General features: G+C 43.9%; 1 protein-coding gene across 8 annotated transcripts in view; it reads right to left on the bottom strand.

Annotated features, from left to right (window-relative positions):
• LOC139548563 (A-kinase anchor protein SPHKAP-like) overlaps positions 1-26,324 on the bottom strand; it is a 179,076-nt gene that overhangs the window by 11,318 nt on the left and 141,434 nt on the right. For 5 of the 8 annotated variants that reach the window (XM_071358292.1, XM_071358295.1, XM_071358299.1 and 2 more), the window contains 5 exons: positions 9,829-9,927; positions 8,509-8,568; positions 7,996-8,139; positions 6,982-7,234; positions 1,034-4,529 (listed from right to left, as the gene is read on the bottom strand). In XM_071358292.1, the coding sequence (XP_071214393.1) occupies positions 1,034-4,529; positions 6,982-7,234; positions 7,996-8,139; positions 8,509-8,568; positions 9,829-9,927 (4,052 nt within the window). The remainder of the gene's footprint in view (positions 1-1,033; positions 4,530-6,981; positions 7,235-7,995; positions 8,140-8,508; positions 8,569-9,828; positions 9,928-26,324) is intronic. The other 3 variants (XM_071358296.1, XM_071358298.1, XM_071358297.1) reach the window with 1 other exon arrangement.

Below are 26,324 nucleotides of genomic sequence, written 5' to 3'. Positions count from 1 at the left end.
TTGCTTTTTGTTTGACAAACATTTTAATCTGAGCATCATTCTGTTGGAATTGCCCTAATCCAAAACAAACTGCAAACGCTTCCAACAAGTCACAAGCTTGATGTAGTCATTGCCTGCAAGGAATACGGGACCAAACATTTTTGCTTCACTGTCCAAATACATATGGGGGAGTATATATATATATGTGTGTGTGTATGTGTGTTTGTATGAATGTTAATGAGAATCTGCCGGTTATCGTGACTAGAGGCATGTCTATGCCACCTTGAAGATTAAGGTTAGCTCGAGATAAAAGCTGTAGCCTCCAACACAGCAACATGACTCATAACCTTGCTGTGAGTCTGTATAATACAAGAGACTTTCACAATAGACTACTTTCTCTCTGTGGATGCAGTAGAAGCCATTATGTGGCTGGGTCTCTGATACCCAACACTATAAACAGTTTAACAACGCATGGATGGTTTTCTATTTACTATTTACATCTACATTAAGTCACAATTCAAGGTGTTTCGGAAAATGATTCCCAAGGAGGACTATGAAAAAATAATACCATGCAAGTGAACATTGTTCCATCATGAGCTCTCTCTCACTTTGTCTGTCTTCTCTCATCTTTCTTTAACTATTTGTCCCCTCGCTCGCTCTCTGTCTGTCTGTCTGTCTGTCTGTCTGTCTGTCTGTCTGTCTGTCTGTCTGTCTGTCTGTCTTCTCTCATCTTTCTTTAACTCTTGTCCCCTCTCTCCGTCTGTCTGTCTGTCTGTCTGTCTGTCTGTCTGTCTGTCTGTCTGTCTGTCTGTCTGTCTGTCTGTCTGTCTGTCTGTCTGTCTGTCTGTCTGTCTGCTCTCATCTTTCTTTAACTCTTTGCTCGCTCTCTCTCTCTCATCAAAAGCAGTTTGAGAGCCTGCAGCCTTTGATAGCCTTGTGATGCTCTCATCTCCACTGATGATGCCCCTTTGCTGTGAAGAGCTGTGAGAGCCTGTTTGTGTATTTGGGGGTGGGATTGACTCACAGGGGAAACGTGAACTGAGAGAGGACTTACCTGCTGCTCCTCACCGAGACCCTCTCAGCACGCCACTGGGCTGTCCCCTCAGGGGGCGTTGGGTCCCAGGGGTGGCGCCCGGCCCTTTCCACCGGGTCCCCAGACTCTGGATCGTCCCTTTGATCTGTCTCGATGTGGATCACCGGTACAGGGACCTCCCTGGGTCCCCTTATGGGGGGCCCCGCTGCTGTACATGTGCTGTCTCCGCCCCCTCCTGGTTGCTCCTGACTGGCTCTGCTACGAGTGCAGCCAGGGCGGGACTGTTTGAAGCCCCTCCTCCTCTCCCCCACGGGCATGTGTTGCTGTCGCCCCACCATGCCACCTCCTCCGGCCCAATCCCCTTCCTGCAGGACAGACTTCCCGGTTTCCACGATGTCTGCGGCCAGGCGGTTGGCATATTGCAGCACTTGGGTCTGGGACTCTGCATCCACCAGGTCAATGCTGTCCTCTGGGTCCGCAATGATCTTGTTCTTCCGCATCAGGGACTCAATGGAGCTGGACCAGGTCTCGTGGATCAGCATGTCAGTGATCTGGTCCGTCTGTCCCCTCTGGTACAGACAGGAGTCAGACTTGCACAGGCCCGTGGCAGACACCTGTACTGAGTTGGTGGGGTAGATGTTGAGCGTGTCCCCGTGCACATTGCGGACAAAGCCGTCAAAGGAGTTGGCCTTGATGGGTGAGTTGACGGTCAGCCTGGAGTCTGAGAAACGTCTGTCCGGCACGGAGGACTGACGGATACAGAAGAGGGTTCTGGGAGATGGAGGCAATAGGCTGTTGCTCCACTCTTTAGTTCTGCCCATACTGTAGTCTTTGCTCTCCTTGTCCATGTCTTTGAGCATGAACCTGTAGAACTCCTCAGTGATGCTCTCCGTACTGGACTGCTTCGACAGACAGGAGGTGGTCCTCACATTGAGGTGGCCGTTCTTCTTGGTGGCCGCCTGCTGCACGGCTGCTGCCAGGATGCTGCTGGCGTTCTGCCCGGCGTAGTAGTCCAGGAGCAGGTCGAAGCCCCGGCCCTCCATCTCCATCTGGTTCACCATGAAGCGGGAGAACTCGTCAGTGATGCTCTCGCAGCTGGACTGCTTGGAGATGGAGCCTCCCCTGCTCAGGTTCTGGCCCAGCCGGCTGCCGGGGCCTAGGGTGTTGGGGGTACCCGGGGGGCCTGCGTCCTCCTCTGGGATGCTTTCATAGCTGGCGGCCTTGCCTCGGCTCCACCGCTCACACTGCAGCCGGCTGCGGGTCTGCTGGCCGGGCTTGGAAGTGTCAACCACATTGAGCTCGGGGCAGTTCATGATGCGGGCGGTGACCTCGGAGGCAAAGAGCGCGAAGGGATCAAGCGTCTGGGGCATGTCATCCAGGTTGACCGTTTCGTCCACCACGCGGTTGACCAGGCACTCCATCAACTCGGGCTGCTCCTCAGTCTTCCTCTTGATCTCACTGAGGCGCGGTGGCCGGTGCTTTTTGGATGCCACACCACCATTCTGGCCCTCCTTTCTGCGGAGGGCCGTGCAACAGGAGGGCAGCAGGTAGCTCCCCTCGGGGTAGTAGCCGGCTGCACCCTTCAGGGCACAGAACCACGGCTGCTTCCCACTGGAGTTCTCCAGGCAGATGGCGGCCAGCTCAGTGGCCATGGAGACCACGGTGGTGGCCAGATCATCAGCAAAGTAGTTGACGGGGGTAGTTCTGGACTCTGAGTCCATCTTTAGGCAGACCATGGCCCCTGTGGAGGAGGAGCTAAAAGGGGACTGAGGGGTCAGTGAAGACTGTCTGCTGTCTGTACTGGCTATCCATCTTTTCTCTGTGCCCAGTGATGAAGAGACCTGGTGGGCTAAGCTCTCTGGAAAAGGTTCTCTGATGTTTCCTCTGGCCTGCTGGCCCTGGAGGTCATAGCAGTCCTTAATAGAGGACGAGACTTTAGTCGGAGCTTGTCTGCGCTGCTGCTGCTCTGTGATATGTGGCGAGCTGTGAGACTCATAAGGTTCACTCTCCCTCTCCTCCAGTCCATATTTCTCCTCCCTCATCCCTGAGTAGACGGGTGTCTTATCTGCCCATTGGGCTTCACAATTATCGGGCTGGCTGGAGCCAACGAAGCACTGTAATTGGCTTAATGGTTCCTTGGTGGTGGCGGCCGCCTCGTAGTCCCTGAAGCCGACATCACCCTCTTGTCTGTCAAACGACCCTATATCACATTTGGAAATGTCACCGATCCGCTTTGAAGTGAGACAAAGGATGTCAAAGAGCACATTGCTCACGCTCTCCTGCAGAAAGCCCTGGATATCAGTGACGTCTTTGCCCGGGCCTTCCAGTTCTTTTTTCTTTTTCGCTTTCTCGAACGCGTGTTTGAAGAGGCCGTCGGCCACTTCGCTGATGAAATTGTCCACCTCCGTCTCGTCCATCGTGTCCAGACATGACTTTTTGGGAGAAGTGATGCCGTCTACAATCCTGTTGTGGGTGGACTCCAGTAGATGGGCCACACTCTTGTAGTCCTGGGGCTGAGCCAGCACCCCTGCTGCCTCCTTGTGAAGAACTTCAGCAATGCTGGTGCGGAAGGCCTCGATGCTGGTCCCCTCAGCCACGCTGCAGTGGAGGGTGATAGCTGTGGAGGCCTGCGCTGCAGATAGGAGCCCCACGGAGGCGGCCGAGTAGACCTCGGTGGTGGAGTCGTCTTCTGACTCGCAGACCACCTCCCCGGCCTCTTCAGCTAGCTCCACCACAGCCACCGCCCCCGCCACCTGGGCCATCCCGCACATGGCTGAGGAGAAGGAGTAGTCAGTGCCCTCAGGGTCACTCTGTCCCTCTCTCTCCATGTCATCCTCTGTTGGCTCCATTGCCAGCTGCTCTGCTACCTGTGGGCTGGAGATGGTGCCGATGACACTGGCAGCGCATGCCAGGGCTCGCTGCAGGGGTTTGGTGGGGTGGCGTCCAGTGGTAGTGGTGGTAGGGAGGAAGTCATGGGTCTCTGGTCCGTGTTTCGCCGGTACCTGCCTGGCAGTACCACCATCACCACCAACACCATGCTCCAGAGCCACGTGAGAGGCTTGAGTACCCAGCCACTCTGGCAGGCCCTCACAGCTATCCGGGCTCTGCACTATGACGATCTTGGGGAGCTCGAAAGAGCAGGCTCGTGCCCGACAGGGCTCCTCTGCTCCTGTCCAGGCGAGGCCGGTGGGGGGGTGGTGGCTGCCGGGGGACATGCTCACAGCGGCCTCAGGAGCGAAGGAAGGTTCGTCTTGAGACAGGCGGATGAAGGCGTCCTGCAGTACCGACTCGGCCAGGTTGGTGGCGTAGTGGCCAGCCGACTCCTTGGTGTGATGACTGCTAGCTCTCGCCGGTGCCCTTCCTCCTCGTTTCTTGGTGGCTGGGGGGGCGCAGATGGTCACCTCGGAGTCCTCGCTGTCCTGCCACTGGTGCTGGCCCAGGTGTCCCCTCTGACACACTGGTCTGTCACTGTGTGCTACATCTGACAAGTCCTCTGCCACATCACTGCACTCTGGCTCTGAGGGGAGAAAGAGAGAGAGAGGCATGTCCAGACCTGTTAGAAAGTACTTCCATCAAATTCCCAATGTGCCAGAGCAAAAGCGATGACAATCCAGCTCTGGTTTAACCAAGCTAGCAATAACACCAGACTTTCACTGAGCAGCATTTACCCACTCAAACATGACTATAGCTACCAACCAAACCCTAGCTGGTCCCAGTTATGTTTGTGCTGTCTTACCAATGACCATAAGAGTTGGCTACACAGGCTACAATACAACACAAACAGATCTGGGAACAGGCTAACTTACCCCCATGCAAAGTAAAAAAGAGCAACCTCCTATCCGAGGCTCGATCTGATAATGAATATTACTGGTACATTGACTCAAAGGAGAACCTTCACACAGTGTTGGTTCTAAAGTCATACAGGCAGGGATGGGTACAATACAGATACGAAATGCAATAAAGATCAATGTATCAAAATAAACAACAAAATACTGCTTTGTAATGTATTTAATTAAAATACAAAAATACATTTGCAAGTAGCCGGCCCGAAGAACAACAAAATTCTCAGTATCGGTTACAAAAACATTTTTACTTGCAATGACTGTGATATCTTGTTGTTTAACTACCTTAGTTGAGCAAGTCACTCTGGATAAGCGTGTCTGCTAAATGACCAAAATGTAAATGCATATGTGAAAATGAACAAACCAAAATGAACTGCAAAGCAGGCTGTTTATTGTTTTGGGGCGGAGCTCATTAGAATAATACTCAGCATGCTTTGCAATTGGTCATTTTTACATATACATTTATATTTAGTTCATTTAGCAGATGCTTTTATCACACTATAGTGCTCTCAGACTTCTGATAGCAATGGAGGGTGAAAGGGGGGCCACAAAATGTGAACCGTTATAAATGACAGTATTTTGAAAATACAAAATATATTGGAGTGTAATTCAGCCCAGTGTAATTCAAATGACAAAATACTCATAAGTAATTCAAATAAGTATTCCAAATACATGTAACAGAAATACTGCCCATCTCTGCTTACAGGAGATTCATATTATAGATAAGGGGAGACTTGTCACTGTGCAGAAAAGCACCGCCAAACTCAGGGCCATATACTGTATATTAATCTCAATCATGACAGGCATTGATCTACTCTACTGTATGTGCCCTCAGCTGCACGGCACACTATGCGAGGCACAAACGCTCTAAGGAGCTACACAGCCAGCCAGCCACAGAGAAGTGTTTTTACAGATGAAGACTGACAGGCACAAGAGAACAAGAGAACAACAGCTGAATGCCTGTCGTTCCCTTTTGAAACGAGACGAGGGACATCTTCAGTGGTAAGTATAGTATTCAAGGAACATGTAGACTATTGGTGATTCGGAAAGTATTCAGACCCCTTGACTTTTTCCATATTTTGTTACGATACTTTGTCATTCAAATCAAATCAAATCAAATCAAATCAAATCAAATTTTATTAGTCACATACACATGGTTAGCAGATGTTAATGCGAGTGTAGCGAAATGCTTGTGCTTCTAGTTCCGACAATGCAGTAATAACCAACAGTAATCTAACCTAACAATTCCACAACTACTACCTTACACACACACACAAGTGTAAAGGGATAAAGAATATGTACATAAAGATATATGAATGAGTGGTGGTACAGAACGGCATGGCAGATGCAGTAGATGGTATAGAGTGCGGTATATACATATGAGATGAGTACTGTAGGGTATGTAAACATAAAGTGGCATAGTTTAAAGTGGCTAGTGGTACATGTATTACATAAAGATGGCAAGATGCAGTAGATGATATAGAGTACAGTATATACATATGAGATGGGTAATGTAGGGTATGTAAACATTGTATTAAGTGGCATTGTTTAAAGTGGCTAGTGGTACATTTTTACATAATTTCCATCAATTCCCATTTATGGGGATTGTGTGTGATTGGTGAGAATTAGATTTTTTTAAATCAATTTTATAATCAGGCTGTAACGATATTTTTTGGGGGAAAAAGTCAAGGGGATCTGAATACTTTCCGAATGCACTGTACATACTGAAGACGCTATAATAACACTACATCAATAACAACTTTGATTTTTATTGAAGTTGTTATCGGCAAAAGTGGTTACAGCACCTATGCATTGACCTGTTTGAGAGTAGGCTACTGAATAATGTAATACCTTACAAAAATGTCAGATTTTTCCTCCCAAAAGGAGTGCTTCACATTAGTATATTTGTAAATAATATATGATTTATCCCATTTAGCAGACACTTTTGTCAAAAGTGAACTAGAACAGTAACTGAGATCGACATTTTCATATTTTCTATCCTCATGCTATTCAAACTTAGCCACATAGGACTACATTACTCTACTTTAATATTCACCACATATGTCAGTAAAATGCATTGAACTCAAATACAGTACATGGGTATTCAAAAGGATCAGAATAAATCACCGTTTCGTAAGCCGTCATCCTCGCTGTCATCCCCCAGGTGTTCTGAGGCAGTGAGGAAGTCCTCCTCTATGGATGAGAAAGAGCGGTTGGTGTCATCATCCAGCCTCTGCCCTGCCATCATCATCCCCTGGGACCCCTGCCTCTCCTGACCCCACTGTAGCCCGATTAGGAACTTGTTGATCTCATAGATGATGCTGGTGGGCCGCCGGCCCCCAGCACACTGGACCAGGCACACATCTGTACCCCTCTGGCCCTGGAGACAATACACACACGCAGGTACAAATACACACACACACACACACACACACACACACAGACACACACACACACACACACACACACACACACACACACACACACACACACACACACACACACACACACACACACACACACACACACACACACACACACACACACAGGTACAAATACACACACACACATTTTTGTATTTTTTAGTTAATTTAATTAATTTTATATTTTTATTACCCCTTTTTCTCCCCAATTTCGTTATATCCAATTGGTAGTTACAATCCTGTCCCATCGCTGCAACTTCTGTATGGACTCGGGAGAGGCGAAGGTCGAGAGCCGTGTGTCCACCAAAACACAACCCAACCAAGCCGCACTGCTTCTTGACACAACCTCCGCTTAACCCGGAAGCCAGCCGCACCAATGTGTTGGAGGAAACACCGTACACCTGGCAACCGTGTCAGCGTGCATTGCGCCTGGCCCGCCACAGGAGTCGCTAGTGCGCGATGGGACAGGAACATCCCTGCCGGCCAAACCCTCCCCTAACCCGGACGACGCTGGGCCAATTGTGCGCCGCCCCATGGGTCTCTCGGTAAAGAGTTCAATGTTTGATGCATTCTACCTTGTCTGCTCGTGTAATACTCAGAGCTGATGAGACAGTCAGACAGTGGATGGATTTGGGATGGAGGGATCTCAACAAACCATTAATATAAAATGACATGGAAGATGAAGTGTGTGCGTGCGTGCGTGCGTGCGTGCACTCACCTGTGTTTGGGTGGGGTACTGATGAGGGTGAGAGGGGTCCGGAGTCTCCAAACCGCCGAGCAGCAGGATCTCGTTCACCTTGGGCTGTCGCACGCTCAGAGAGTCGACCAGCTTGGGCAGGTCTGGAGAGATTGAGGCCAGTTTCTAGAGGAGAGAGAGACGTCGCCCACAGTCACAATGACAGTCACATAGGCAGTCATCACCAGAACAAACCTGCTAATTACCTAAACAAATCAACCCCCCACACCCAGGCTAATTATCCTGAATCCATGGCAACAGAGCCAGTGTTTATGATAGTTAAGAAAGACTCTGGGGGAACGGGAGGAGAGGAAAGGAGAGGCGAGGAAAGAGGATGAGAGAAGGAGCAGAGGGGTTAATGGATAGGGGGAGGAAAGGGGAGGAGGGAGTAAAGGAGATGAGAGGGGGAGGGAGGAGAGGGAAGAAAGGATATGAGAGGAAAGCATGGGTAGGGGGGAAAAGAAAGATGACAAGGGAAGAGGGGACCCAGCACACCTTGACGCAGCTGTTGTCGTGACGATCCACCTTCTGCTGGTCCAGATTCACAAAGCAGACCTGCAATGAGAGGGATAAAGCTTCAGAACAGTGGTAATGTAAAGCTACAAAAAAAACATAGTGAGACCTGAGAGGTTAGCATCAAATAGTTCAGAATACTGACTGTGATGTAGGCAACCTTACTCCCCATTCCAATGACCTGACTTTACCCAGATAAAAGCATGATTACTCGTCTGACAGAGGAAGCAATCATGCTGTGTTAGCCCTCACTGGCCATTACAAGCCTCTAGCAGGACGTGATTTTGGAGGTATGGCAACGCGAGAATAAGCAGGACACAACAGGGCTAATTGGCACCCAGTCAGTCAGTCCCCAGGGAGCGAGCGACAGTCCCTACATACAGACTGATAGAAATTTACTGAATAGGTCCCAAATTAAACCCTATTCCCTATATAGTGCATTACTTTTGACCAGACCCCTATTAGCCCTGGTCAAAAGAATGAAGGAAATAAGGTGCAATTTGGAATGGAGAATAATTTCACTAAATTGCTTTGCCATTGTTCATTCAGGGGTGGGTTTTCCAAAGTATTCATAGTTGCATTAGTATGTTATTTCAATTGCTGACCCAGACTATAGAACAGCAAAGTGCTACGAATGTTGTTCGTTCACGCATAGAAGATTGGCCGCCCTATCAAACTTCGATTTTCATAAGTGTGACTCTGTCGTGCCAGTGCGGTATGTAAAAGTTCAGCTACAAATGCTTTGGAGAAACACAGATAGTTTAAGCAGACTGTGTTTGTCTATTGTTGTGACAGATGAAAATCAGATCAAATTTTATGACCAATTTATGCAGAAGTCCAGGTAATTTCAAAGGGTTCACATACTTTTTCTTGCCACTGTACATACCAGGTCCATCTCTCCAAACCCAATATTCTGCCCCCACGCTTCAGCCAGAGAACATATTATATCTATTTTCTAGAGAGGAGAAATAAACTATTTCCTGTATTAATCAACATACCAATTATTGTAAATCCCAGCGGTTGATATAACCTCCTTGATCATCGTACATACCCTCTCTGATGTACGTCATGCTGAAAGCCCTCAAAGCTCAAAGAGCTTAGCTACCCACAATTCATATGGTTTCTGTAAGAGCTATTCTTTATGATTAACTTCCCTATGTGACTCAATTAAGTAAAAGAACAAACGCTTGTGGGGTCCATCTTGTAGGCCTCTCATCTCTCCTCACACATGTCAATTAGACTAATATGACTGTCTGGTTTGCCTGTGGGCTATATTCAGCATCTTATTCCCCTGCTCCCCACCATGTTTTTTCCCCTTCCTCTTTTCTTTTCCGTGGCACTCGTGTCCATGTTCCATGTTAATGGGTCTTCTCGGGGTGAAGAGGGCATGGACGCTTCTGACTAACATCAAAAGAGAAGCAGAAGGAGAAATACAAACAGAGGTAAATGATGCAGCGACTGGAACTGGATCGAATGGCCCAATCAGCTTAGAGATAAAACTGTTCTGTCTGCCAATCAGGCTGAATCTGTAGTTTGTTACTCTGTGACATCATGGATGTTAGTCTCTGTTATGAGTGGATTTGATTATTTTTATTTCCCTCTTTTACAAAGGAATCTTGCACTTTACCCATGTTTTCTACATCATTTCTGCCTATTTCATTGATCTTTCATAAAAAGTAGCCTATAGGATGAAACAGTGAGCTAACCACCCCAAAGCTGAAAAGGGGACAGAATTAAACGGAGGAAACAAAATGGCGGGAGCAGCTTGAAAATTGGAGTGGCGCTCTTTATCAGGAGAGTCAAAATGTCCACCGGAGTGAAACAACACAGAACATTGCACTTTCACCATTTCACCCCTGTTTACATTATTACATACATATCACATTCACCCTTTTCCCTACCTTTTTTCAAGAAAGCCCACTCTGGTACCTGTATAACCGATTTTGAAGCTGTCTTATTATAATGATGGTTCTATCAAGCCCGTGCGAGCTGAGGTGTTGTGAAGGTTATCACATTATTTGGGCTTCTTGTGTCTTCCATGCAGGTCAAAGCAATTGCAGAGAAAAGTAAGGAGATGACTGTTGAAGACTGAGAAAGAGCGAGGGAGAAACAGTCAAAAAAAATAGGAGATATGGTGCCCTTCCCAAGGACAAAATCATTTAACCATCACCATTAGGTGGGGATGGCAATAGTCTGCAGCTCCAAAAATGGGTTTCGGGGTGAGAACTGTGTGCCATCTAGCCATCTCTGTCAATGAGGCAGAGACCACAGATGTGAAAGAGGCTCCACCACTAAGTTTTCAGAGCAGACAAGCCATTTAATCTCTGCCTGACTAACTGACGGAAAGAGATTTTTTTTAAATCAACATGGATGCTAGAGAATAGGGGTTCTTATTGGTTGTACACAACGTTGTGTGTTGTGGATGTGCAATGTGTGTGTGTGTGTGTGTGCGTGCGTGCGTGCGTGCGTGCATGATAAATAGGGCCGGGACAATACCGGTATTGCAATATTTTTTCCATGGCAAAAATTTAAACACAAAGCAGGCCAAACTATTTGGTCCTTTAAAAACCTGCTGTATGTAAAATATTGGGAGCTATAGCTTGGCAAATAAATGTAACTCTGGATGACAACATAATGTTTGTTTACAACAATAGGGCTGTTTTCTTAAAGAAGTTAAATCCGCTTCGTGTTTAGTTTCCTTGCCACGATACGAACGAGTATTGTGATACTGGTATCATCCCGGGCCTAATGATAAATGTTGCAATTTTAGCTCATAATTTATCTACATTACCAGTCAAAAGTTTGGACAGACCTACTCATTCAAGGGTTTTTCTTTATTTTAACTATATTCTACATTGTAGAATAGTAGTAAAGACATCAAAACTATGAAATAACACATATGGAATCATGTAGTAACCCAAAAAAGTGTTAAACAAATCAAAATATATTTTGATTTGTTTAACACTTTTTGGGTTACTACATGATTCCATATGTGCTATATCATAGTGAAGACATCAACACTTGTATTCTACAATGTAGAAAATAGTAAAATAAAGAAAAACCCTTTTTGACTGGTACAAAATTTTGACTGGTACTGTATGTGTGCATTTCCTCTCGTGTTGTGCCCCTGCTGAGGCGGCGTCCTGGTGATTGTTGCAGCGAGGAGCCATGAGGCAAACAGTGGTGGACAGTTTAGAGTAAAAACAATACAACTACACTTTCCTCTCTGTCTCAGTTAACATGCTGGTATTTATTCATTAGAAAACACTGTAGCGAAACATTTTGCCATAGATACAATTTTTGGGTAGTCCCTTCCTGACTGTTTTTGTCTGTTTTGCAATGCAGTAGGAATTTAACAGTGAGGAGGCAACAACAAATCTAGACTTGCCCAGAGTTAATTTTTATTAGCAAACGTGAAGATAAGCGGGCGAAAACTGTACAAATATTTCCCCCCAAAATAAACAGGACAATGAACAAAAGGTAGGCCTAATAAACTAATCGGAATCAAAAATAGCTTGAACAAAAGAAAACCCAGGCTTGGATCTTGCAGATTTGATCCCTACACAGGCTCAAGGGGAACCTGGGAGGGCGGGTCTTCTGGTGCCAGAACCCCGTGAAAGTCTTCAGATGTAAACCGCAAAACTTTTCTGCCGCAGCCACAATAATGTCCAGTTTCTTAGACTTCTTTGAGACTTGTGCCATACAGCATAACTGTGGCAATGAATGACACAAAATCAAACTTTGTAGCACACAGGGTATCTTTTACCTGCCAGAAACCATTTACTACAGGCTGTGGTGTGTCCACTACCATATCTTCACTAGCATCACTTGTTTTCTCAATTCTTTTAATCGCATAGGAGATTTGATTGACCTCTCTAACTTTTGCCACCTCAATCTCCTTCACCCTTACAGGGCACTCCAGGAACTCCCGATCATAATTCCCACCACAATTGCAACACCGTCATCTTTCTACACACCATTCTTCAATATACTCTGTCCGTTTGCACACACTTGAAACATGGCCAAATCCTTCACAATTCTTACACAGCAATGGTTCGGGGACAAAGGCTCTTACAGCGTATCTTATAAAACCAAGCTTCACATGTATTTGCTCTTTATCAAAAAACAATTCACCCAGCGGGTCAGACACCGGGCACCAACCCCTTCAGGAATTTTCTTCCGGTATTCAACCCGATCATCTGTCGTCACCCCTGAGATGACTCCTTTGTCAGGTTCTCTACTCTGAAGTTCAAAACACAAAACTTCTGTTGTTCCGATTCTTTTGAGGCTCACTGCAATCTTCCTCTGTTCTTCAGAAATACAATTAATCAAAAGAATACCACTCCTGGTCACTGACAGACTCCACTTTTCCCAGCGCATACTTTACCATTTCACACCTGAAACAGGTTTCCCACATATGCATCCTCCTCAACAAACGCAACCCAACAAGAAGCAATTGATTATCATTCATACTGTGCACGTATCCTCCACTCCAATTTTAGACAATTTCCTTTTTGTTCCAGTTTTCGCTACTACTGTTGTCCACTCAGAACATTAATCTTCACCAACTTTTCTCGACATGCTGCTTGATTCGAACTCAGCATCCACTTCCGTCATCTTTTTCCTCCCTATCTGTCTTGTACTACAAACAACGCAATGACATGCCTCTTGTAGCAATACCCATTACCCAGAATGCATCACAAACCCTTCGCAAACCTAATTACCTAATTGCAATCAACTTCAACAAATGTATGAAAAAGGTATAAAAACACGTTCAGGTAATATATTCCACATGATAAAAAATATATATTTTTAGATTAAAAAAAAGGTATAATCTTTGTACATTATATCATAAATAGGACTGCAGGAGTTATGTCACACATGCAGCTAACACAGATGTTTTGGCCGGGTATGGTTCTCAATCAGGGACAGCTGTCTATCGTTGTCTCTGATTGGGAACCATACTTAGGTAGCCCTTTCCCTCCTTTCAGTGTGGGAAAATGTCTTTGTTTGTGGCACTATAGTCTTAAGCTTCACGGTCGTTTTTGTATTGTTTATTGTTTTTGTCGGCGTCATCCTAATAAAAAGGAATATGTACGCTCACCACGCTGCGCTTTGGTCCTCTTCATTCAACGGCCGTGACACACAGGTCCAGGAATGGTTGAAGAATTGCAACATTTACCTAGAACTAACGCTGCAGATAGCAATACTGGGTGATTTGAAAAGTCATAGTCAATCGATCAATAATATAATAATTATTTAGCAAAAATGTTTATCTTTAATTTACAATTTGTAGAAACTATGAGAATAGAAAGGTTCAGTACTTTTGTGAAGCATCACAGCACAGTTGAAAAATATATGGCAAATAGAAATCCAAAATGGATGTTGTTAAGAGGGATGGGTGGGACTAATTAACAACAAGATAACAAATGTAAAACATATGGAGTCTGTAAAATGTATGTAGGTTCAGAACTTTTGTGAAATAGCAGTTACAAATAGAATATCAAAGTGGATGGACGTCAGAAATAGAGGAAAGCCAAGACTAAAAACAAACAAATATTGTAAAATAGATTGTGTCTATAAAATATGTATAATATGTATAAACTGAAGGTAGAAGCCTAAGTGTTATTGTTTATTAGTTTACTCCAATTGGGGAAGGCGTGGTAGGGTTTGCGGGGAATATTAAAGGTATATTTAAAAAAAAGTGTGGATATGTACAGTTGAAGTCGGAAGTTTGCATACACCTTAGCCAAATACATTTAAACTCAGTTTTCACAATTCCTGACATTTAATCCTAGTAAAAATTCACTGTCTTAGGTCAGTTAGGATCACCACTTTATTTTAAGAATGTGAAATGTCATAATAATAGTAGAGAGAATTATTTATTCAGCTTTTATTTCCTTCATCACATTCCCAGTGGGTCAGAAGTTCACATACACCCAATTAGTATTTGGTAGCATTGCCTTTAAATTGTTTAACTTGGGTCAAACGTTTCGGGTAGCCTTCCACAAGCGTCCCACAATAAGTTGGGTGAATTTTGGCCCATTCCTCCTGACAGAGCTGGTGTAACTGAGTCAGGTTTGTAGGCCTCCTTGCTCACACACGCTTTTTCAGTTCTGCGCACACATTTTCTATAGGATCAAGGTCAGGGCTTTGTAATGGCCACTCCAAAACCTTGACTTTTTTGTCCTTAAGCCATTTTGCCACAACTTTGGAAGTATGCTTGGGGTCATTGTCCATTTGGAAGACCCATTTGCGAACAAGCTTTAACTTCCTGACTGATGTCTTGAGAAGTTGCTTCAATATATCCACATAATTTTCCTCCCTCATGATGCCATCTATTTTGTGAAGTGCACCAGTCCCTCCTGCAGAAAAGCACCCCCACAACATGATGCTGCCACCCCGTGCTTCACAGTTGGGATGGTGTTCTTCGGCTTGCAAGCATCCCCCTTTTTCCTCCAAACATAAAGATGGTCATTATGGCCAAACAGTTCTATTTTTGTTTCATTAGACCAGAGGGCATTTCTCCAAAAAGTACAATCTTTGTCCCCATGTGCAGTTGCAAACCGTAGTCTGGCTTTTTTATTGCGGTTTTGGAGCAGTGGCTTCTTCCTTGCTGAGTGGCCTTTCAAGTTATGTTAATATAGGACTCGTTTTACTGTTGATATAGATACTTTTGTACCTGTTTCCTTTGCTGTTTCTTCTGGGATTGATTTGCACTTTTCGCACCAAAGTACGTTCATCTCTAGGAGACAGAACTTCCTGAGCGGTATGACGGCTGCGTGGTCCCATGTTGTTTATACTTGCGTACTATTGTTTGTAGAGAGGAACGTGGTACCTTCAGGCGTTTGGAAATTGCTCCCAAGGATGAATCAGACTTGTGGAGGTCTGAAAAAATGCTGAGGTCTTGGCTGATTTCTTTTCCCATGATGTCAAGCAAAGAGGCACTGAGTTTGAAGGTAGGCCTTGAAATACATCCACAGGTACACCTCCAATTGACTCAAATTATGTCAATTAGCCTACCAGAAGCTTCTAAAGCCATGACATTGTTTAATGGCACAGTCAACTTAGTGTATGTAAACTTCTGACCCACTAGAATTGTGATACAGTGAGTTATAAGTGAAATAATCTGTCTGTAAACAATTGTTGGAAAAATTACTTGTGTCATGCCAAAACTATAGTTTGTTAACAAGAAATTTGTGGAGTGGTTGAAAACTAGTTTTAATGACTCCAACCTAAGTGTATGGAAACTTCTGACTTTAACTGTATGTATGTATATGTGTATGTGTATATGAATAAATGTTTATGTATATATATATTTGTATATGGGTACGTGTATGTATATAGATATATATATTTACCCCAAAAATATATGGGGGTGATTCTCACGAAATCTTGGTTTCAAAGATTTCAAACAACTCTTTAAAAAGATAATAACAAGGTCTGAAGTGTTTGTGAGCGTTAATTTAAAAACATTTACTGACAATTTAACACCTTTTTGAACATATTTTCCAAAACAAGTCCTTAAAAATCTCATTACCGCAACTGTCTGAAAACGTCAAGACCATTAGGAAAGCTAATACATTTTCAAATGTTTTAAAAATTGATTACTAACAGGCATGCACAGTTACTTGAAAATGCTGAAATAATATATATTTTTTAATTAACATTGTTATTTTATTTTGACTGATTTCTCTCATTACCCCAACACCTTCCGCAATCTACAACCTAATATTTTTGATATTTCATTGAAACCTGACATATTTTCAAAATTATGTGGCAAACCTGAAATAACATAACGTAGAGATTCTGCACATGCATTTAAAAGCAAACTACTATATTTCCATTCATTAAATTAACATTAAATGAACACCTGTTGCGGTAATGATATATAGGTTTGATAATGATAATAAGTATACTAAGACTGAGGTATGGTTAAAAACATTACATTTAATGTAGAAAATACATGAGATAATATTGGCAAAATCATGGATTAAAGTTCAATCAATTTAATTTTGCAGTGCTTAAAAGTACATAAAATACAGAGAACACATAAAAAGAACACATACAAAAACATTATAACAGTACTAAACAGGACAACATTAGAACAGTACTAAACAGGACAACATTAGAACAGTACTAAACAGGACAACATTAGAACAGTACTAAACAGGACAACATTAGAACAGTACTAAACAGGACAACATTAGAGCAGTACTAAACAGGACAACATTAGAACAGTACTAAACAGGACAACATTAGAACAGTACTAAACAGGACAACATTAGAACAGTACTAAACAGGACAACATTAGAACAGTACTAAACAGGACAACATTAGAACATATTCTAAAAACACGTAAACAATTTTACCACGGCACTGACAAATGATCCCCTTACCATACTGTGCACACCATACACTTCTAATTCATGGAAATAGTCCAGTTCAGTTGGGAGCAGGTACTACTTTTCCCCCCAATGTTGATTTGTTGTGTCTCATATACATTCGTTTCTAAACTTCAAAACGATTGTGAATTAATTACTTTGGTAAGGTAGCTGTGGTACAAGCAGGATAATGCACTAGTAGAAAATCAGTTAATCGCACTCCAGGGGGTTAAATGGCCCTCCGCTTCACGGTATTGAGATCATCTTGGAGGTAGCGTGCACATGGCCGCTGTATGGCGGTAACCATCACAGTCTAGTTCTAGCACCCCTGCTACCCTCTCTATCCCCTTCCAATTCCAGTGTTTTACACACGTTTGTTTGTGTACTTTGCCCAGAACTCAGGCAACACACAGAAGTGTCGAGCTGAGGATGTGGCAGGTTGTGGCTCTGGGATGATGGCTTTTATGTCGTCAAAGTAGTACCATACTTTTTCTCCCTCAAATCTGATGGATGGAATTACAAATGTGTTCGCTCCAGCACAACTCATAGTGTCAACCTCATATTGACCATTTCTAATCTGGAAAGAAAGTAAAACAAAAAAAGATTTAATAGGACTCAGGATGTATCATCAACAACATGACATGTCCATACCGCCAAATATTTGTACATACCTGTGTGATTGTGCCAGGGAACAGTTCTCTGTCATATTATACGAGGACCCACTTTCCCACTTCCAAAACTGGCTCAGCATTCTCCTTTTCTGACTCCACGTTGTCTCGGAAGTCAAATTATTTTGAACTGAAGCATCCACAGGCATAATCACAAAAGCAGGACACTTTAAGTGACCATTGTGCTGTTGTTGCTGTTAGAAATATTAAGGTTCCTAAGACAAACCCACATTTTATTCGTAAGAGAAATTTGAAGTGTTTTAATGAGCAGGCTTTCTTTCATGATTTGATTTATTTTGACTGGAGCAAGATTGAGTTTATCCCTGATGTGGAAACTGCCTGGAAATTCTTTCATTATGTTTTTTCCAAATAGTAAACAGACATGCCCCATTCCGCAGGTTCAGGGTTAAAGGGTGGGATAATCCATGGTTTTCTTCTGAGTTGTCGTGTATTATTCACGAACGTAATCTAGCCTGGGCTAAAGCAAGGAAATCATGTTCTGATGCTGATTGGCTTATTTTTAGGCAGTTACGAAACAAGTGTTATTTTCTTCTCAGGAAGGCCAAGTCTGAATAGTTTATATCTGTTACCACTGATAACCTGAATGACCCTAGAAAGTTTTGGAAGGCTATTAAGTCTATGTCTGGAAACAGTGATGTTAATGAATTACCGTCATGTGTATTGAAGGACTTTGTTGCTGTATATGACAAAACTGAAATGCTGAATTGTTTCAATGAGCACTTTGTATCATCTGGTAGGCTGTTTGATTCAGTGTCCTCTGTCTTTGTACAACCCTGTGTGGTTGAACCAGTGAGAGCTGGTCAAACTTTTAGCTTTTTGCCATTCTCAGTGCAGGTGGTACAGAAAGCCTTGAAATCCTTAGATCAGAGAAAGCCTGCAAGTCCTGATCTTCTGGATCCCTGCTTTTTAAAATCTGGCAGCTGATTTCATAACTGAACCACTTACATATCTGTTCAATCTAACCCTGGAATGTAATGACATTCCAAAGATCTGGAAATCAGCATTTGTACTACCACTTTTAAAAGAGGGAGATCCAACTCTTTTAAATAATTGTAGGCCAATCTCAAAGCTGTCACCCCTGGTGAAAATACTTGAAACCCTTGTGAGTGAACAGCTAAAATAGTTTTTATTTACTAACTCTATTTTATCAATGTACCAATCGGGCTTCAGGAAGAAGCATAGCACAATTACAGCAGCCATGAAGGTTTTACATGATATCACTGAAGCCCTTGACAAAAAACAGCACTGTGTCTCACTTTTTATTGACCTCTCTAAGGCTTTTGATACAGTTGATCATGCTATACTAAGGCAGAGATTGTCGAGTGTAGGTCTTTCGGATCATGCAGTTGCATAGCCTCCTAACTATCTGTCTAATAGAACTCAGTGCACTCAATTTGATGGGCTCATGTCTGTTAAATTGTCTGTTTGTAATGGTGTGCCCCAAGGCTCTGTACTTGGTCCTCTCTTATTCACTATTTATATAAATAATTTAGACAAAAATGTCCAAAATGCGCAACTTCATTTTTATGCTGATGATACTGTTATTTACTGTTGTGCCTCGTCTCTTACAAAAGCTTTCCAGAACTTGCAAACTGCTTTTTATACTGTTCAACATACCTTGTGTCAATTGAAGCTTATCCTCAATACTGACAAAACTAAACTAATAGTGTTTTCTAAATCAAGAAATAGACCTCTGAACCTTTCACCTATTATTACCTCTGAACCTTTCACCTATAGACTGTAACCTCATATAAATATCTTGGAATTTTAATTGATGACGGCCTGTCTTTTAAATTGCATATTCAACAACTTACAAAAAAATTGAAGCTGAAATTGGGATTTGATTTTAGGAATAAGGCCTGTTTTTCTTTTGAAGCCAGAAGGAGGCTAGTACATTTATGCCTTTACTAGACTATGGGGATATTTTATATGAATGCTTCCACTCAGTGTTTGAGATCAATTGACACCCTTTACCATGGCGCTTTGAGATTTATTTTAAACTGCAAAACCCTTACGCACCACTGTACTTTGTATACCATGGTTGGCTGGCCTTCTCTAGTCACTCGTAGGCTCAGTCACTGGTATACTTTTATTTACAAAGCCATTTTGGGTTTACTTGCTTTTTATTTGGGCATTTTTATTGTTAATAAATGTGGTGGGTACTCTCTTCGTTCGCTGGACTTTATCCTGCTAACTGTTCCAAATGTCCGAATTGAATTTGGTAAAAGGGCTTTTATGTACTATGCGCCATCATCTTGGAACGCCTTACAAAATGTTTTTAAACTGGAAGAACTTGTCCCGATTTGGTATTTTTTAAATCACTGATGAATGATCTTGAGACTGATTCCCTGACCTATCAATCTTTTTAATTTTCTGTTTTATGATTTTGTTATACTCTTGTGAATTCTATGGTTTTTATTAGATTACTTGTAGTTTTTCATGTTGTTTGTCTGTAATTTTGTAATGACTTGGTACTGCCTATCTTGGCCAGGACGCTCTTGAAAAAGAAATTTCAAATCTCAATGAGCCCTTCCTGGTTAAATAAAGGTTAAATAAATAAAATAAAAAAACTTATCGGTTTGGATAAGGCCTGGTTTTGCCGATGTCAGCTTAAGGAGGAAATAATAATTTTAGGCAAAATTCAACTCAGACATTAAACTCAGACATACACATCATCCATTATTTGATATTAGTATAACATACTGAAAGCAAAAATATGTCACAAGTAGAGAATGATGCTCAAGGCTTAATATGATGCAACATCTAATGCTTGTATAAAGACAGAGAATAAAGACTTTTATTGAAGCACTGTTTTGCATCTTTACACTTTACACACATACTGACGAAACTTCTAGAATCCAATGATCCAATATCTTTCAATTTCCTCCAGGAACCCAGGTAAGTATATAAGTTTATCTCTTTTAGTAACACCCATTATACATTCATAGCATGAACAGTAATTAACTACATTTTAATACTCAATTTACTTCAGTTTTAAACCATCTCTTGTTTACAGTTTACAGAATATTCCCTCTAGGAACCCAGGTAAGAATAAAGGTTGTTTTTAACAGACATTCAGTTAAACACTCACCTGATGAATTCTCATCGTCCCATTCTCATCGCCTTCAGGTACGGCGGTACGTACTAATTGCCACTTGTTTTGATGTCCTCCAGTTATTTTGAAGAGCCTCACAGATGAATTGAGATTCAGCTGTTCAAAGAGAGTGTTGGCATCTGGTATGCTAGTACCATAGGACACAATTCTATCAGCCAGGTTTTCCACTCCACCAGGAGCACCCTTTCCATGGGACGCCTCCGTGAAATTCCATGTTACATGCTTAAATCCTCGCACGAACGGCACTATTGAGGCTAGATAAAAGTTGGTTCTATTCCGATATTGAGATGTGGGCCCATCTGAGATGAAGTGGATGTTCCTGGCATTTGGATGCTCCTCTCGTATGCTCCTCAGTACTGGGTCAAGGTGAGCTCATGTGGCTGTGGCGTCGTGCTGAAGACAGGCTGACAGCGATGCAAATGACTCCACCCTGCCCCCACCGAGATAGATAACTCCAGTATGGAGGGTTACCCGCTGGTTGCTGTCTCTCTCAATCTCCTCAGTCTTTCAAACTGGTGCTTGATGTTATAAATGTGTATGGAGAAGTTTGAGAGGTGGTCCTGTGTGAGGTCCACCAGCTTTTCAATGGAGGTATGCCACTTCTCAAGAAACACAATCCTCATGTCCTTCTCTTCAGTGGACCCATCTTTGCATTTCTTTGTTATTAGTACAGATTTAGTGACCCACTCCTCCCATACGAGGATGTTCCCTTTTGTTGAAGGATCCAGTGTTGTGTAAAATGTCTTATGCTTGCAATTGCTGCATGTCCTGTACATGCAGGACATGTCATCGTCACTACACACACTGGCCTGTACAGTGTCCCTTGGGGATGATGTTTCTATGACCCCGAGCTGGTGCAGCTTCTTTATCTTCAAGTCAAAGTTTTCATGCGTTTTGCAAGCACATGTTTCTCTGTCTGTGACTCTTCGCTTGCCAATCCAAAATGGCTTAAGTTTAAAGAATTGAGCCTTGGATTCTCAGACAGAAATCTTCTATGAAGATTTGCCATAGTGTCCGTTAAGGCTCTCTTACGGAATATCTGGCCATTTTTCCAAATTTCTCAGGATTTCCGGAGATCTTGATGAAGGAAGCGGCTAACAAGTGTGCACATTAGTCTTCCAATGGGTACTATTTAATGAAGCTGCCAGTTGAAGACTTGTGAGGCGTCTATTTCTCAAACTAGACACTCTAATGTACTTGTCCTCTTGCTCAGTTGTGCACCGGGGCCTCCCACTCCTCTTTCTATTCTGGTTAGCGCCAGTTTGTGCTGTTCTGTGACGGGAGTAGTACAAAGCATTGTACGAGATCTTCAGTTTCTTGGCAATTTCTCGAATGGATTAGCCTTCATTTCTAAGAACAAGAATAGACTGATGAGTTTCAGAAGAAAGTTCTTTGTTTCTAGCCATTTTGAGCCTGTAATCGAACCTACAAATGCTGATGCTCCAGAACCTCAACTCGTCTAAAGAAGGACAGTTTTATTGCTTCTTTAATCAGAACAACAGTTTTCAGCTGTGCTAACATAATTGCAAAATGGTTTTCTAATGATCGATTAGCCTTTTAAAATTATAAACTTGGATTAGCTAACACAACGTGCCAATGGAACACAGGAGTGATGGTTGCCTATGTAGGTATTCCATAACAAATCTGCCGTTTCCAGCTACAATAGTCATTTACAACATTAACAATGTCTACACTGTATTTCTGATCAATTTGATGTTATTTTAATGCACAAATTTTTTGGGAAGTGACCCAAAACTTTTGAACACTAGTGTATATATATTCCACATGATAAATATCCCCACATCAATAACAGTCGATAAATGTGCTTCTCATAATAAACGGGTGATAATCAATGTCTGGACATACATAATCCGGAAAGGATTTAGCTTATGTGACAGAGGACATAGGACAATCGTCACAGTGCCTAATGACCATGGTGCTATGGCAGCAGTGATGTCACTGTTTTTAACGGCGTGCTATAGCTCTGAAAAGTGGGTCAGATGTGTTGTTGTTCCTTGGGCAGGTCAGATGTGCGTGCGTGCATGCATGTGTGTGTGTGTCTAAATGACAGAGTGAGTGAGTGATTGTGTGGAGGTGTGACAGAAGCACAAACTCACAACCCTTCACACCGTAAAGACAGAAGTCAGATGGTGTGTGTGTGTGTGTGTGTGTGTGTGTGTGTGTGTGTGTGTGTGTGTGTGTGTGTGTGTGTGTGTGTGTGTGTGTGTGTGTGTGTGTGTGTGTGTGTGTGTGTGTGTGTGTGTGTCTGTGTGTAGTTAGAGCCCTGGACTGGTTACAGGACTGGTTACACAAATACAGTCAGGACAGGAACACACAAAAACATACACGCACAAATGTAGAAACTCGTAAACATGCTCTCACAAATTTTCCATAAAGATTACAAACATTCACAGGCTATAGTGCAATATATTGCAATACACACACGACACAGACACACACACACGACACAACACAGACACACAGAACACAGACACACACAGCACAGCACACACACACACAACACAGACACACACACCACACACACACAAACACACACACAACACAGATACACAAAACACAGACACAGCACAGCACAGCACACATACACACAACACAGACACACACAGCACAGCACACATACACACAACACAGACACACACACCACACAAACAACACAGAACACAGACACACACAGCACAGCACACACACACACACACACACACACACACACACACACACACACACACACACACACACACACACACACACACACACACACACACACACACACACACACACACACACACACACACACACACACACAGGCACACAAAACACAGACACACACACAACGCACACAAAACACAGACACACACACAACACAAACACACACGCTTGGTCACACAAGCACAGGAGCAGAAACTCCTTAAAACGGTCTCACTCATTTTCAATAAAGATTACAAATATTCACAGGGTATGTAGTACAATAGGCTGCTACGCACACCCGTGTGCACACAAGCACACATGCACACCGTCCTCCACCCACTTCTAAGCTCTCTTCCTCTTCCCTCAACAACAAATCCTCTCCCCCTCACTCAATCTCTCCCACCCTCACACCCTTCTTCTCTAACCTTTGTCTCTCTCTTTCTCTCTATGCCCCTCTCTATGCCCTCCTTCGAACTTCCGGCGCCGAAAAGAGATGGCCGCCTCGCTTCGCGTTCCTTGGAAAATATGCAGTATTTTGTTTTTTTACGTGTTATTTCTTACATCGGTACCCCAGGTAATCTTAGGTTTCATTACATACAGTCGGGAGGAACTACTGAATATACGATTAACGTCAACTCATCATCGTTCCTACCAGGAATATGACTTTCCCGAAACGGATCCAGTGTTTTGCCTTCCACCCAATACAATGGATCTGATCCCAGCCGGCGACCCTGTGCGACGCCGAAAAAGGGGAAAACGAGGCGGTCTCGTGGTCAGGCTTCGGAGACGGGCACATCGCGCTCCACTCCCTAGCATACTACTCGCCAATGTCCAGTCTCTTGACAATAAGGTTGATGAAATCCGAGCACGGGTAGCATTCCAGAGAGACATCAGGGATTGCAACGTGCTCTGCTTCACGGAAACATGGCTAACTCAAGGGACGCTAACGGAGTCGGTGCAGCCAGCTGGTTTCTTCATGCATCGCGCCGACAGAAACAAACATCTTTCCGGTAAGAAGAGGGGCGGGGGGGTATGCCTTATGATTAACGAGAAGTGGTGTGATCATCATAACAACACACAGGAACTCAAGTCATTCTGTTCACCTGATCTAGAACTCCTCACAATCAAATGTCGACCGCATTATCTACCAAGGGAATTCTCTTCAATCATAATCACAGCCGTATATATTCCCCCCCAAGCAGACACATCGATGGCCCTGAACGAACTTTATCTGACTCTTTGTAAACTGGAAACCACACACCCTGAGGCTGCATTCATCGTAGCTGGGGATTTTAACAAGGCTAATCTAAAAACAAAACTCCCTAAATTCTATCAGCATATCGATTGTGCTACCAGGGCTGGAAAAACACTAGACCATTGTTATACTAATTTCCGCGACGCTTATAAGGCCCTCCCCCGCCCCCCTTTCGGAAAAGCTGACCACGACTCCATTTTGTTGATTCCAGCCTACAAACAGAAACTCAAACAACAAGCTCCCGCGCTCAGGTCTGTTCAACGCTGGTCCGACCAATCTGAATCCACGCTTCAAGACTGCTTCGATCACGCGGATTGGAATATGTTCCGCATCGCGTCCAACAACAATATTGACGAATATGCTGATTCGGTGAGCGAGTTCATTAGGAAGTGCATTGACGATGTCGTACCCACAGCAACGATAAAAACATTCCCAAACCAGAAACCGTGGATTGACGGCAGCATTCGCGTGAAACTGAAAGCGCGAACCACTGCTTTTAACCAGGGCAAGGTGACCGGAAGCATGACCGAATACAAACAGTGTAGCTATTCTCTCCGCAAGGCAATCAAACAGGCTAAGTCTCAGTACAGAGACAAAATCGAGTCGCAATTCAACAGCTCAGACACAAGAGGTATGTGGCAGGGTCTACAGTCAATCACGGATTACAAAAAGAAAACCAGCCCCGTCGCGGACCAGGATGTCTTGCTCCCAGACAGGCTAAACAACTTTTTTGCCCGCTTTGAGGACAATACAGTGCCACTGACACGGCCCCCTACCAAAACCTGCGGGCTCTCCTTCACTGCAGCCGAGGTGAGTAAAACATTTAAACGTGTTAACCCTCGCAAGGCTGCAGGCCCAGACGGCATGCCCAGCCGCGTCCTCAGAGCATGCGCAGACCAGCTGGCTGGTGTGTTTACGGACATATTCAATCAATCCTTATCCCAGTCTGCTGTTCCCACATGCTTCAAGAGGGCCACCATTGTTCCTGTTCCCAAGAAAGCTAAGGTAACTGAGCTAAACGACTACCGCCCCGTAGCACTCACTTCCGTCATCATGAAGTGCTTTGAGAGACTAGTCAAGGACCATATCACCTCCACCCTACCGGACACCCTAGACCCACTCCAATTTGCTTACCGACCCAATAGGTCCACAGACGACGCAATCGCAACCACACTGCACACTGCCCTAACCCATCTGGACAAGAGGAATACCCATGTGAGAATGCTGTTCATCGATTACAGCTCAGCATTTAACACCATAGTACCCTCCAAACTCGTCATCAAGCTCGAGACCCTGGGTCTCGACCCCGCCCTGTGCAACTGGGTCCTGGACTTCCTGACGGGCCGCCCCCAGGTGGTGAGGGTAGGTAACAACATCTCCACCCCGCTGATCCTCAACACTGGGGCCCCACAAGGGTGCGTTCTGAGCCCTCTCCTGTACTCCCTGTTCACCCACGACTGCGTGGCCATGCACGCCTCCAACTCAATCATCAAGTTTGCGGATGACACTACAGTGGTAGGCTTGATTACCAACAACGACGAGACGGCCTACAGGGAGGAGGTGAGGGCCCTCGGAGTGTGGTGTCAGGAAAATAACCTCACACTCAACGTCAACAAAACAAAGGAGATGATTGTGGACTTCAGGAAACA

Source organism: Salvelinus alpinus, chromosome 21 (genome assembly GCF_045679555.1).
Source record: "Salvelinus alpinus chromosome 21, SLU_Salpinus.1, whole genome shotgun sequence".
NCBI classification, from domain to species: domain Eukaryota; kingdom Metazoa; phylum Chordata; class Actinopteri; order Salmoniformes; family Salmonidae; genus Salvelinus; species Salvelinus alpinus.
This window is presented reverse-complemented; position numbering and strand designations above follow the sequence as displayed.